The sequence below is a fragment of the Antrostomus carolinensis genome, unplaced genomic scaffold, assembly GCF_000700745.2.
Source record: "Antrostomus carolinensis isolate BGI_N321 unplaced genomic scaffold, ASM70074v2 scaffold20495, whole genome shotgun sequence".
Taxonomy (NCBI): Eukaryota; Metazoa; Chordata; class Aves; order Caprimulgiformes; family Caprimulgidae; genus Antrostomus; species Antrostomus carolinensis.
The window spans coordinates 1,374-15,871 of NW_010318675.1; the positions used below are offsets into that span (position 1 = coordinate 1,374).

At 41.7% G+C, this 14,498-nt stretch overlaps 1 protein-coding gene across 2 annotated transcripts; it reads left to right on the top strand.

The window, feature by feature from the left end:
* Positions 1-819: 819 nt before the first annotated feature.
* YWHAB (tyrosine 3-monooxygenase/tryptophan 5-monooxygenase activation protein beta) lies at positions 820-12,368 on the top strand. 2 transcript variants are annotated; one of them, XM_029085199.1, is made up of 6 exons: positions 820-829; positions 5,916-6,211; positions 7,221-7,344; positions 8,430-8,593; positions 9,899-9,994; positions 10,480-12,368. In XM_029085199.1, exons 2-6 carry the CDS (start codon positions 5,918-5,920, stop codon positions 10,534-10,536), a joined length of 735 nt encoding a protein of 244 aa, XP_028941032.1. In that variant the 5' UTR covers positions 820-829; positions 5,916-5,917; the 3' UTR covers positions 10,537-12,368. The 2 variants fall into 2 exon arrangements, with proteins under 2 accessions (XP_028941032.1, XP_010167304.1); XM_010169002.1 differs by lacking the exon at positions 820-829 and having other exon boundaries at positions 5,914-6,211.
* The last annotated feature ends 2,130 nt before the right edge of the window (positions 12,369-14,498 follow it).

The window sequence follows — 14,498 nt, forward strand, 5'->3', positions numbered from 1 at the left end:
TGGACTCTGGCCAAAGCCAATTCTGCTAGTTGGAACAAAAAGGTGTTACCATGTGAGTATGTTGTACCTTGGAACCGCGTGCTTGTCTCCACCTGCAGCTGTCCTGGGTGAAGGGCCACAGGTATGTAACAGAGCACTGCTTTTCAGCCTGCTGTCCCTCGTTTAAATGACATTCAGAAGAACAAGGCTACTACTGTCACTAAATTTAAGTTGTCCATACAATATCAGCCTCCCTACAAGCTGGTGGTGTCTGTCATAGAAGTTTTGTAATTGTCTGTGGAGATTGAAAACCGTTGAACAACATGTTGTTGGTCACTTTTAGGCAGCAACAGTAACTGTGGCAGAAGATCAGGTTTAGGCATGGCTTTATAAAATGTTAATTTTATCTGAACATTTGCATAAAGATTGGAGCTGAACACCAGGGTATACAGTTAATCAGTAGATGCAGAGGAGGCTAAAGTTACGTGTTGCACAAGGTCAGCAAGAATATCACAACTATGAAGTCATTTTCCTTTTTCCCTCATTATGTTTGCAGTATATTTTGCTGAACTTGTTGTCATACCCAAGCTCTTGACAGTTGTGGAAGATTTCAGTGTTCAGATCTTAGCAGACCTTCATTTTCTAAGCAGTTATTTAACAATCCATTATGGCCTTTTAGGGAACCAGAAGAAAAAAACACAACTAATGCAGTGGAATCCCTAATACTTCAATAAAGCAAGGAAGCTTTATTCACTCCACTGAGGAGAGTTGATTCCTTTCCTATAAAGAATATCTATTGGGAACCACATCTCCTTGACAGTGAATGCCATCAGCATCGAGCAGCATGTGTGTACCTGAATCATGGAACAGGATTTTCCATTTCTTTGAGAAAGAGTATCTCCAAAGCTCTCACTCTCTGTAATTATAGAAATGTAATTTGAAATACCACTTACCTCATGTGAATGTTTAATTCTGGAATGAATTGCCCATCCAGAAATCAAATAATGTTGTTGGAAGATTGAACTACAAATTCAGTACCAGTCTGCTGCTTTTCCTGTTACAATTTGAAGGTACTTGCAGAGTTTGTGACTGAGAGGTGTGATCACATCCCCTTGCACCACGTCTGGTTTTACCTTCGTTTCTCACAGTGAAGCATGCAGGTCTGTTAACCTGCTCAATTCATTAGGGACCAGTAGGTCAGGCCAGTAATGACACTGCTTTCTCACCAATTTTCTTATGAAATGGAAGTGTTTGATAGATTCTAATGCTTGCTAGAGAAAAACAGTACACAGAAATCAATTACTTAATTAGCACTGGAAGAACAGGTCATTGAGAGCAGCAGGCTTCAGGCCAACGTAGGCTTATTAGTATTGTCTTGTCAGTTCAATATGTTAGATAAACCGGATGTTTTTCAGTGTCAGTTTTCATTTGATTTCTATAGACTCCAAACAGAGTTACTTCTGATCTGTTTTGGCTTTGTCCTAAACAGCTCATTGAGATTGGAAACGATAGAAGCTGCCAGGCAGATGTAGGAACTGCTGAGCAGTGAGATGTAGTTCTCCAGCTCCTGCAGTCTTCTGAAGAGCACTGTCTGTGTGTTTACTCCTCAGCTGTTACTGAGACGTAAACTTCCAGTCTGCGTGTCCATCCGCTCTTGAAAGTCCTGTGGACGTGCTGACTTCAGGTGCTGTTCCCAGGATGGTGGCACCATCCCCTTCTCGCTGCATCTGCCACTGAAAGCAGCAGTGCGGTTACAAACTAAGGTGTTTTGCAGGTCCTGACCTTTGATGCTTTGTAATGTGTTTCAGTCTTGCCCACACAGGTGTAAAGCTTTTCTGGGGGGAAGGAAGTAAGCACTTTTAACTTTAGTACCTGTACACATGCTGTTCTGCATTTGTAGAAGATGTGAAGAGCTTAGGCTGTATGGGAAATAGAGAAATAAAATAATAATTAAAAAACTCCATTTTGAGTGTGGGGTTTAGGGTGCAGCTGGTACTATTGTCTGCTGGTACCAGCAGCTGGTACTATTGTCTGCACCCGCTGGCTAGTGGCTGGCATTCCTTATCCTAAATAGTGTCCAGCCATGTCCTTTTGGAGGGCTACTAAGTTGTGGTTGGACAGATTCTTAAGAAGACCATCTCTTAAGAATTTGAAATGTATTAACACCTCTAATTTGAGAATCTTCTGCTTAGAACGGGCGACTGTCAGGACTCCTCCATGGCTGTGATCTGCACATCTCCACTCCTTTCCCCATCTCCCCTCTTTCCCCCTTGCCGACATGGCATGGCTTCGGTAGCGCTAGAGTAGATCATCCCTGTGGGCCTCCTGTTCGTCACCTCTGTGTGCTTTGCTCCCAGCTGCAGGTCACCTTTGGTAGATGGCTTCTGTTTGTGGCCTAGGAGTATTTTTAGCTGTAGGCTTTGCTTGTTTCAGACTGTGGCACACTGATCCATTGTTAAGAGCGTGGCTTTCATCTCCTCTCTGGGAGGGACCAGTTATAACTGATAGTTGCTTCTTTGCCTTTTCAAACATCACTCCTTTCCTTGTATCTTTTTTCCTTCTGGCAAACACTTCCCTCTTTTGGAGCTCAAGCCAGCATAGCTCTGCAAAGCTCTCTCCAAGCTTCTAACAAGGTAAGCAATGGAGAATCAAGTAAGAATTTTACATGTTCCTTTATGCAGCACCCTGTGAATGAAATAATGGTAGGCTTACTGTCAACTGCAAATATTTTGGTGTGGGCAATGATTTTCTTACTGCATTTACATTCTGTTAAATCCATTTTATTGAATAATACTTTGTGTTTCATAGCAAACCTACTACAAGTATGGATATTAAGGTGAATTAACTAAGCAACTCCAGCCCCTGTATACTGAATTTTTATGTCAAAACTAAACTAGTGAAGTTCAGAGGAACCAGTTTGAGTTACATTTAAGATGTGCATAAATTTGATACATTATTGAAGAAAGTTGTTTGATGAGAAACAACATACTAATGCTTTGTGCTGGTATTTCATCTGTATAGTTGATATGTTAAACTGGTTTTGGGTTTTTTTTTTATCCACTGTGTCTTTATGCCCTTGGAGTTCCCTCTGTGGTTTCCTTCATGTGTCCTTATATGAACCCATTGACTGCTGTGAACTGACTTACATCTAAAGATAAATATGTCAGTGGGCTTGATAAAACAAACTCTGCACCATTTCCAAACTAAACTCCATACTGTTTGTAAACGGAGTTCTGTACAGATGACTTGTCTACAAATTAGAGCACTATTGGCAAAGCACAGATCAAAGATAAAACAGACTTTTCAATGGCAAATGTAAACTCTGGTGGAGCTCCTTGCCTCTGGACTTCAAGAAGCAGGCTTTTTCTACATCATAATCACGTTCCATAAGAAGAAGAGGAGGAGATAAGATGGTTGCAATAAAAATGCTTCTAGAAGCTGTGCAGGCTGTGAAGAAACTAGAAGTGCTCTGAAACTGCTTTGTTTAAATATCCTGGTTTTTAACGTTGGCTCTTGTAAATTAAAAAGCATTCTTCAGGTGTGCTTTGTTCATGTTCAGATTTTAGTGAATGGGTAGGGAAATGCCACTCACAAATTACTCCCTGTGTTAAGCACATAGTCTAAATTTAGTGCTGGGTTAAGGGAATGGTTTACGAGGTTTGATAGACTCAGCAGTGAGAAGTGGGATGGGTTCTCTCAATGGTAAGTGGTCTGATTATTTCCTGAGGCTTGTTATGTGTTGGTACTGTGATAAGCTTCAGAGTAGGGAGGAAAAATGCACAACACAGACTCCACTTATCCCTTTCCATCCTCAGGAGCTATCCTTTAGATAAGCCTGCAGAAACCAGTGACAATACAGCATATCCCCATGGTAAAAGCCTCTTGGGGAAGACAGAGCCAAATTAATCATGTCTTGCAAGAACTTGTCACACACACTCGCAGTCTGTCTTGTTAAGAGCTTCAATCTGAAGTCTGTGTCACCTTTTAATAGGTGCCAGAATCCACTAGTTTAAACACAGTGTTTGAAACGGAACTCAGCTGCAGCCCAACTTTACTTACAAGTCTACAAGAGATCCCTTTCCAGGAGGCTGGTTTTAGCTTTACATATCCTCACTGAGTGCCTCACGTGGATGGATGCTTTAGACTAGATCTACAGAGGATCAAACACAAGCAGGAGTGAGTGTGACTTGCAGATAAGTAGCAGGTAGGACATTTGGTTGCTGGGTTTAATTCAAGAGCTTTCATGTGAAAAAGCAATGTTTGACTTGATATGTTGGGTACTTTTTTTTTCCTTTCTAAAGCAGAGTATCTTCAGCTGGAGAGATTGAAGGTGCTCACCTCAAAATAATTTTGTAGTTAGGACTCTCTCTTTGGCAGTAGAAAACTCTGAAACGGCCCATACACATGATAGGAATTTGGGTCTGCATCTCATTGTCTTGGTTGAGGATTTAGTATAGGGGGCTGGTTTCCCTGTACAGTAGTGTGATAGGTGGTACTTGGGTTAAAATACAAGCTGAGCAGTGTGTGTGAGACGTTCTCCATGAGGAACCTGTCAGACTGGGACCTTCAGAGGAGAGAGCCAGGAAGAAAGCTAGAGCAACAGCTTTCAGACTGGTGGTTCTTTCTAATAGGGCTGTAGATGCTTGTCTAATGAACAGAAGGCTGTGAAAGACAATTTTACACTTCTTGTTCTTGTTTGATTTTCATTGTTCTTTTGCAAGTTGTTTTTAGGTTGTTATGTTTCAGCCTGAAAACTTCTCATCTGGACAGTGAGACTCCTGATTGGGATTTAGGGAGCAGGAGAGGACAGTTGTTGCTCAGTACTGACAGGAGCCTGAAAACGAACCTATGCACCTGGAGAAATTTCACAGATTAATTTGGGGCATCTGGGAGCTAGTGAGGTATTGAAGTCCACTTATTGTGCTAAAGGCAAAGAAACTTGTTTAAATTCTCCTGTGAACCGGGCCCTGGGTGGTTGAGGATCAGGTTGGTAGCTCAGTGGCTGAGTTAACTACACGTTAACGTAGAAGTCAGCAGCACTCAAGCTGCCTCACTGACACGTTCCTTACTATCTCCGTTTTTCATTGCTTGAGCTCTTCAGGGACCTTGCAGTCATGTGATGTGTTTTTCTTGGCTTCAGTTGCTAAACTGCATTGTCAGAAATTATAAACAAGTTGTTTCCATATAAGTAATTAGTTTTGCAGTAGTGACCCTCATGTGGGCCACATCCCGTTTGGGTTTCTTTGTGAATGTCAGCATTATCTGGAAGGTATTGAAAACCTGAGACCACAGCCACCCTTGCTGTGTATAATTGTCTGTTATATGTACGTTGATACATGTATTAAAAAACAAATTTTCTGGCAGAATGGTATAAATGTACTTTCTATAGTTGCCAACAACTGCAGTTTTACTGGGTATGGTTTATTTAAACCCATAGAAACATCTGCAGTGTGCAAAAACCTTCAGTGCCAGGAGGAGCTGTCCAGTGCCTCAATGCTGCTGAGTAGTTGCTGTTGTGTCACAGTGGGGGGAAAACAAACAAACAAACTAAAAAACCAACCCAAACTGGAAGTTTTTGGGTTAGAACATGCAGTGTCTCCCAGGCTGAGCTGTGGCCAGTATATCCAAGGGGAGGGATTTACCCAGGGAACATATTATTGTGCTGTGCTCAATGCCAATATGAATCTTGCTGCATTTTGAAGAATAATGCTTACATATCTTCAGGATTATGGTTAGTCATAGAAATTACATATATTTGGCAAAAGGTCAAATAATTTTTTAAGAAAAGACCCTTCCTACCACTTTAATATTAGAGTTGATAAACTTCCCACTTACTAGTGACTGTGAGTTCTGCTTCACCCTTCAGCATTAACTTCCATAGTGCAAACAGTCAAGAGACGTTTTTCTTTATTCTTATTCCTCACTAATTACAGGAGCCATGGATAAAAGTGAGTTGGTACAGAAAGCCAAGCTGGCTGAGCAGGCTGAGCGTTACGATGACATGGCTGCTGCTATGAAGGCTGTCACTGAGCAAGGACATGAACTGTCCAATGAAGAAAGGAACCTACTCTCAGTTGCCTACAAGAATGTGGTCGGTGCTCGTCGCTCATCCTGGCGTGTAATTTCCAGCATTGAACAGAAAACAGAGAGGAATGAGAAGAAACAGCAGATGGGAAGAGAATATCGTGAGAAAATTGAGGCTGAATTGCAGGATATCTGCAATGATGTTCTGGTAATAATCCAACAGCAAAAATAACAGTAGTTAGTACTGCAGCATTCTCCAGAGAGGCTTGGGGAACCTCACTAGTGCTGTAGGCACTGCAGCACCGTAGCAGGGGAATAGTTTTGAATAGCCACATACTCAGGTCCAATTCTAGCTCTTAAGTTATCAAGTGTGCTTCTTAGGGAATTTGTTATAAAATAGCATTTATTTTTTTTTAATGGAAAAAAGCAAACCAAGGCAATGTTGAAGACCCCCAGCTGCAGGTCACCGTGGAAACTAATTTAGATCTGGGGCACTGGCATGAGTCCTGCTAAAACGCTAATTGTTTAAATTATTTTGTTAACGAATGTTGACATCCTGAGGCTCGTTTAGTACCTTTTTGGGATGGAGAAGTTGTGTACTTCTTCCTGAAAACCAGTTTCACTATTTCTTTCCCTTAGAGAGGGATTTTGTTCACTGCTGTTCAGTTTGCTAAAGGTCTGTCAGGAGAAGTTGCTTATCAGTACTGTCAGCCTTTGCATCTCTCTCTGGGTGCACATGTGCTGACTGTGCCACTCTTCAGCTTTTCAGCTGGAGTTGCTGATAGAATCAGTTCATTGTGGATAATTTCACTGCTCTGTATAGAATTCAAGTTTGTGGCAGCAAAACTGACCAGACTTGTGCTGCTGTTAAGCTGCTGCTTTTTAGTAGCTTGATTGTGGACAGAGGTTTGCATCAGTGTATTTCAAGGAAAATCTTTGCAATCTTAAACCCCGCTAGCTCTTAGGTTCTGCAGGAGTGAATTGTGGATAGCCTCCACACAGCAAGTTTTCTGCCTTCCAGGGGTTAGGATACAAGTAGTTTCTCTTTTTCTGAGTTTGGACAACAGTAGGCAAAGTGATTAATGCATGATTATACATAAGTCATTGTTAATGTTTTAACAGTTTGTACTTACCATTGTAACAAAGGCTCTGTTTCAGACATTATTTTTATGACTTGGAGGGGAAAAAAAACCAACAAGTGATGTTTCCTTTCTCAGGAACTCCTGGACAAATACCTTATTGTCAATGCCACACAGCCAGAAAGCAAGGTCTTCTATTTGAAAATGAAAGGCGATTACTACAGATACCTCTCGGAGGTGGCATCTGGGGACAACAAGCAAAGTAAGTCGAGGTGAAATGTTCTGCTAAGGGCTGAGCAGAATAAAGTGTAAAAAACACTTGTGCTCTTTTCCCCAACATGAAGTGTTTATTTATTTTTGCTACTGCTCTGTAGTATTGAAGACAAGTGGAGTGCAAGTCACTTTCAGAGGAAGACCACTGAAATTAATAGAAGTGATTGACAGACATTCATCAAACTAGTCAATTCTGCTTGCAGCCCTCCACCTCACTGTCTGATTTTCAAAGAAATGTGACAGTGTAAAATCCTTTTCCTGGAGAATGTGTTTTTTCTCCTGGAAAATGCTTTGTTGCTATCATCTCTTGTAGAAACTCTGAATGTAGCTCATAAGTCCTCACTGTTTGCAAGCTTTCTGTGTGCAAACATGGGTTATTGGCTTCCTGGGTCCTAAGCCAGTTAACGCTGAAATGTTACAGCAATGCTGAACTGTGAGTTCCTGGTGAGTGTCTGAAGTGACCCATTGCTGAAATGTTACAGCAATGCTGAACTGTGTCTGAGTTCCTGGTGAGTGTCTGAAGTGACCCATGTCTTGCACACTTAGTTTGATGCTATTTTGGAGTTTGTTGTTACCCATTAACCAGGAAGGGACTGTTGTCTTTCCTTTGAAAACTCAAACTGAAATGCAAAGTTCATGACCTAACTGCTAGACATTTTCTTCAGCTTAAATAGGTAGTTTAGATACTTCTTCCTCATATGGTTTTGTCTGGATTTCTTATTCATAACTGCTACTAGGCTGGAAGTGGGTGTTTAATCACAGTACACTTTGACTTAGGTAGAGCTTATGTGCATTCAGATTGGTTGGAATTTATTTTGAATAAATTTCGTTTTAAGACTCTTAAAATGTTGAATTTAATTTTGTAGCTTAAAGCTTTATCTGAACAAGTATTTTGCCTTAGTAGTTCAGCCAGTGATAGGCTTTTACATCTAAAAACAGTGAAAGAAGCATCTGTGAATATGTAATTGTGTGAATTTCTGGTGGCACAATAGTCTAGACCAAGAATATAATAGCTTCCCCCATAAAGTGCAGTGATCTACTGTGGATTAATGTGATTGTAATTACTTCTTGCAGCAACAGTAGCAAATTCTCAGCAAGCTTACCAGGAGGCATTTGAAATTAGCAAGAAAGAGATGCAGCCAACACACCCCATTCGACTCGGTTTGGCTCTAAATTTCTCTGTCTTCTACTATGAGATACTAAATTCTCCTGAGAAAGCCTGTAATCTGGCAAAGACGGTAAGCAGACTGTTCATATTCCCAATTTCTGTGGAGGTTGAGGAGATAATAGCATGGTTGCAGTAGCACTTAGTAGGTGATTATGCTTTTTCATATTGAACTCCTTAAAAATGCTGTCATCTTTAAACTGTTGTCACTGTGGTATATTTTAAGGTAAGTTAGCTAGACTGGCTTAGCTTTAAGAAAAGCTGATTTACTAGTGCAGTTGATCCAGTAAAAGGGGAGACAAAGTGCCTCTTATGTCCATGTAGTTCTCTTAGAATGCACTTGTGCCAAATTTGAAACCACTTGGATTAATTTAGCACTTCTAAAGTGAAATATTTACTTAAATTTGAACACCTGGCAAATACAAGGAGTGTCATCTTTGTGACTCTGGTCATAGCCCTAAACATCCTTCTGTATCTGCACGTGTGTGCTTCTCTCTCCAGGTACCAAAAAGAGCTTGCATGGTGGCTTGTACCAAACAAATAGCTTGTCACTTTTGTATTAGACTTCTTAAAATATGGTTAGAGCCTTCTAAATGAAGCTTTCTGCATCTGTGAAAGTTATCTGTGAAAGAAACTTTACTAATATGGCATTGGAGGAATCTTTGCATTCTTAATATGTGCTTTAATAATACTTAGTAACAAGGAATGTTTTGCTGTGCAAAGCTGCTGTTCCTGATTTTTTTTTTTTTTTAGTTAAACCGGAATGAAGAAGTAGCACTTATTCATGACTCTGAGACTTGCAGCCTGAGCTTTCATGTATAACAGATTCATAGGAAGAATGGCTTTATTAATCTCTAGCAGAACATACCTGATTTCCTATGCTGCTTTGAAAGGAAGTCCAAAACCTTCCACCCCACTGTCAAAAAAACCCTTGTCTTTCCTTTTCTTTCCTACTTACATGGAATACATATACCAATTTGATGGTACCTTTGTCTTTTATTGCCAGTTTAGACCAGTGAGGCTTTAATTTTTAATGAAAGTATTGCTTTTAAGTGTTGTTGAACCTGACTTCAAGCTGTGTGAATCATTCTTGAGTGTAACAGAAAGCACGCTGGCCTCTTCAGTACTTTGTATTGGCACGGTAGTAAAGTTGTTCTGGGCTTTCATCTGGACCACCCCAAAGACTTCTGTTTTCCCACTGGTTGTCAAGTGCTCTGGTGCTCACTTTGGTTCACATTTCTTCTTTTGCTGGAAAAGAAAAATACTGTGAGCTTTTGTCACAGACCTTGAATAGTAACATGGCCAGTTCATAAGCTCTGTGTAAGCAGAAGTGAATTCAGAGAGCAGAGTGTGAAAGTGCTGTCTTGCATGTTTTTAGGCATTTGATGAAGCGATAGCAGAGCTGGACACGCTGAATGAAGAGTCTTACAAAGACAGCACCCTCATCATGCAGCTGCTTAGGGACAACCTCACTGTAAGTATCACTGCTGCACTGTGCACTGCTACTTCTTCAGGCTGCTGGACTCCACTAAGTGGAACCCATCATCTAAAGACTTCAGTAGTTTTGTGCCATTGAAAGTCTTTTCTGAGGCATGAACTGTGTGTCTTAACCACTGTTTTTTGTAACCAGACCAGTTAGACCTGCTTGTTTAAACCAGGAATCAGTTGTTAACCACAGTAACAAACTCAGCTTTTTTGTAACAGAAGATCCAGTTTGTTCTCAACAGCCAGCTTGTCTTTGTGTTGAGCTTGCAAACCTTTGCTGGCTTTTTACTTGTAATCCTCTGCCTGTTTTCTAGTTGATTATTCTCTAGCTTTACAGTTAAGTTCAGTTCTGTATTTATTGCTCTCAGCTGAGAAAATTGCCCAGCTCCTGCTCACTATGCTGTCTTCCATTTCCTGGTGACTGGCATTAACTGCACGCTTTCATTCTAAACTTGTGTTTGTATTTTCTTACAGCTATGGACGTCGGAAAACCAAGGAGATGAAGGGGATGCTGGGGAGGGAGAGAACTAATGGCTGTCACGCTTCACTATATGTTCAATGTCACCCTGTATCCTACACATATATCCCTTTGTGCGACAAGCAAAAAGAATAGTACATCGACTTTCACAACCTCAACGTAGCAAAAACTGTCTGTGGGGTAAAAACGGTTGGTTGGTGTTTTGTGTACTTCAAGCGGAGGTCGGTTATTATCATGGCATTCCCAACTTTCCTATTACCAACATTTACAGTTACAATTACCGTGTTTATATTTTTAACTGAACACTGTGATTATGGGTTTTGTGATTTGCAATTGACTTTACAAAACTCTTATCGGTAGAAAAGTAGACATCAATTATGTAACTCTGACGAGCTTAATTTGGCACCAAAATAGTCGAAGTACAATTCTGTTGTAAAGTTGTACAGAAAGTTATAGAGATTCTATTGTGACACTGGGGCATGGAAGGAGAACAATCTGATGTATGGCATTCCAGTTAGCAACACTGCTACGAACTAGTGTAACAGGCACACTCTGTAGACATTTGTAACCAAGTCTGAGGCACCGCTTTCAGTCAAAAGCTCACTTTGTCAGTCCTGTCTTTCTGGGGATGGGGTTTGTTTTGGGGAGGAGGGTAATGGGGGAGTTAGCTTGATTTCCAAATTCCTTACACTGGCAGGTAACTGGGATTTGACTTCTAAAAGTGCTTTCATGCTCATACAACATATATGACTAAGCCCCTTCCCACAGCAATAACGTACCTGATTATACCTTAGATATTCTTCAGTAGTGAGAATTCTTGGTTCACTACCATGGACTTGCAATAGGAGAAGATTCAATTTTTTGAATGGCCTTATTAGTTTGGATGATACCATGAAGTGATCTACCACTTTTGCATTACTTTACTCTTAGGTGAATCAAAGTCTCCATGGTATTCCCATTTTGAATTTATCCTGAAAACTCTTTAAGTAATCCCCTGAGCCATCTTTGAGTTCACTTTACAGAAATTTTTCTCCCATTAGGCTCTGTTCATCCTTGACCCTGTCACCTGTTTAAACTCCATTAAAGCAATTTTGGACTCCCACATATGCGTCATCCTTTCTTTGATTATGGATGATGTCAGGATGGTGGGTGAGACCTGAGTCTGCTCGAGGACAGGTTTCTTGGATGTTTGAGAGCTGCCGGTGCTGTTTCAGTCTTCAGCTCTTGACTGCCATTTTTTGGTAGTACCAGGATCTGGCTCAAATATTCAGGATTTCCCGTTTATTGTACTGGAATGCAGACCTACACATTTGTAACGCTTGTAACTTGTAATATTTGAGCTCCAAACGTCCTCACCTAGTTACGGTTCAAACATGTCCCATTAAATAAAACCTAATAAGAGTTGCATGAATAATGCAGTGGAAAAAGATTAGGAATAGTCATCTATCAGTCTCGTGGTATCATCCCCCTACCTTCACATTCCACTTAGGTATAGGACCCATCTGTTTGTCTGTCCATCTGTCTGCTGAAGAGAATTTCATGCACTGATTTTAAAACTCCCCTCTACTAGCTGAACAAATTGTGCAGTTAATACTTGGCGCTTGATAAATGCAGTAGTGAATGTGGAACCGAGCCTGTTTGTATATCTGGTAGCTCTTTTCGCTTTGTTTTTACTGACCAGTATTCTGCCTAAAGTTTGCTTCTGTGACGGTTATATTGCCTAGCACACACGTGGTTGTGAGAATAGTATAGCAAAAAGAAATACCTGGTTATTGATGTACTAGATTTGTGTATGTCTTTTAAACAGTTCTAGTTTCACCTTACACAAAATAATCAGGAAAGTGTAAAAGAATTCAAAAGTGAATAATAAAAAAAAATTTTATCAGTTGTTTGTGTCTGTTATCTTTGCTCTGCTAGTGGCAAAAAAACTTGTGGTAGTAAAATCACCACTTTTATTAAATGCACAGATCCTGGATTGTATGAGTTGATTCATGGTTTCCAAATTGTACAAATACTTCATTACTCATTCCTTTGCAGAGAGACTTCCCCCCACGCCCTCCCAGATTTGTAGTAGAGAACACTGCTTCTCCTCATTTTTGTTGAGGTCATACTTAAAATATATTGTCACTGCAGGACGTGGAAGAAATGCAACTATAAATATCTCTTAAACTTGCCATGAGTCATTGCATATTGTATGGTTGAACACACCGTGCGTGAGACAAGTCTGTTGGTAACATTTAAAGCTTTTCCTTTTTAACTGCACACGTGGGAACACAGGGTTAGCTCCATCGGTGCCTGTTTGCACACCCACCTGCACCAGTGACCTATAACCTGGGTCTGTGCCGGTTGACTCTGCTCTTCTCAGCTGGTGGTGTGCAACAGCGCTACTGGGAGGGCAAATACACGTTTTAAGTGCAAGGGGAAGTGTGTTCCTGGAAGCAGAGAGCTTGAAGAGATGGGGAGAAGGTTGGTTGGGGCTGAAGCAAGTGTCCTACCTCCTCTGGGAGCCTCTCTCACTCCTGCAGTAAGACAGTGCAGAACTGTGCTCAATGGATGTCACTCAGCTTCTTTTGATGGACCACTGCAAAGATGTTGTGGCAAAATCTGCTGATCAAGCACTAATCTGTCCTGTGCCAGGGCTTTAAATGGTGGTTCCTCTATAATTATTGCTATTTTGTCATTTTCTTCAGCCTTTATAGACACTCTTAAATGTTATAGTGTACCCTAACTCCCAGTCTTACTCAGGCCGATGACATTGTCAGCTCCAACAAAAAAATCCCAGGTCCTGCTAGCTACTCCTGTTCATAGAGCGCTTGTCCTGACTCAGTTCCACCTGAACATAAGGAAGAACTTTACTGTGAGGGTGACTGAGCACTGGGACAGGCTGCCCAGAGAAGTTGTGGAATCTCCTTCCCTGGTGATATTCGAAAACCATTGGGACAAAATCCTGGTTCATGTGCTGTAGAGGTCCCTGCTTGAACAGGGTGGTTGGACTAGATGTGACCTTCAGACGTCCCTTCCAACCTCAACCATTCTGTGATTTCAGATGACATCTCTCATCCTTACTGTCTCTCTTGGGGAAAATTGTGAGTGTAGGAGACTGGTCTGCAGCAGTGATGAGTTAAGGGAATATCTTAATTTTTCAAGTAATTGGATCTTTTTGGGAAAGGACACGCTCCAGCTGGCCCAGCACAGTAAGAGTCTGGGTGTACTTTATGTGTTTAAACTGATCTAATTAGTGCTGCTGCATCTTCTCATTCCTGGTACTGATGCTCACCTGACCTCTGAGTGAGGCAGTTCAGTGTGAGGAACCAGAAGGCTTTTGGGAAGGTACGGATTCTCCCGCTCTGCACTGCAGCTGACCCTTCCGAGAGTACAGGATGGGCTGGAGATGAGCAACCACATTTGGATTAGTTTTGCTTTAATGTGTGGGACCGTGGTGCTGCATGGTGTTTGCTGTCTGGCCACTCTGCTACGTCTCCTGAGCAGCGTTCAAGGACTCCATGGTAGCAGAGGAATCACCTTTTTTCATGAAATCCATCAGACCTGTTCAGCTGAAGTCAACATGAGACACTTGTCATGCTGCACTAGCTTCCTCGTTTAAAAGCATGGAAGCAGAGGGAGCGAGGCTGTGAGGAACCAGTCTGGAAGGTGGAGGTGCTGGTGACTCAGGCTGCAAACAGCCGGGCTGGGGAGGTCGCTGGTGGAGCTGTCCTGCCCGCTGTCCTGGGCTCCTCTGCCTTTTCCTCCGTGTTTCAGCTGCACAGGGAATTGTTTAATGACAAATCCTCACTCCTCATCCGTGTAGCATTGTGTCCAGCGCGACTGGGCTGTGATCTCTGTGGATGAAGGTGACCTTACAGCGTGTGCCATCCAGACGAGAGGCGATGGCAGAGGCCAGCTCCTGCATCCCGCGGGTCTCTGTGTGTGTGTCTGTCTAACGATAAGGGGCTCGGGCCGAGCTGTGTGTGTCTGACCGGCCCCTGCCTGGATTTCTTAACGCCAGGGAATGACC

Coding starts and splice junctions, on each gene's coding strand:
- YWHAB (XM_029085199.1), top strand. CDS start 5,918: ATGGATAAAAGTGAGTTGGTACAGAAAGCCAAGCTGGCTGAGCAGGCT. Junction 7,345..8,429: donor ATCTGGGGACAACAAGCAAA/GTAAGTCGAGGT, acceptor TACTTCTTGCAG/CAACAGTAGCAAATTCTCAG. Junction 9,995..10,479: donor TGCTTAGGGACAACCTCACT/GTAAGTATCACT, acceptor ATTTTCTTACAG/CTATGGACGTCGGAAAACCA.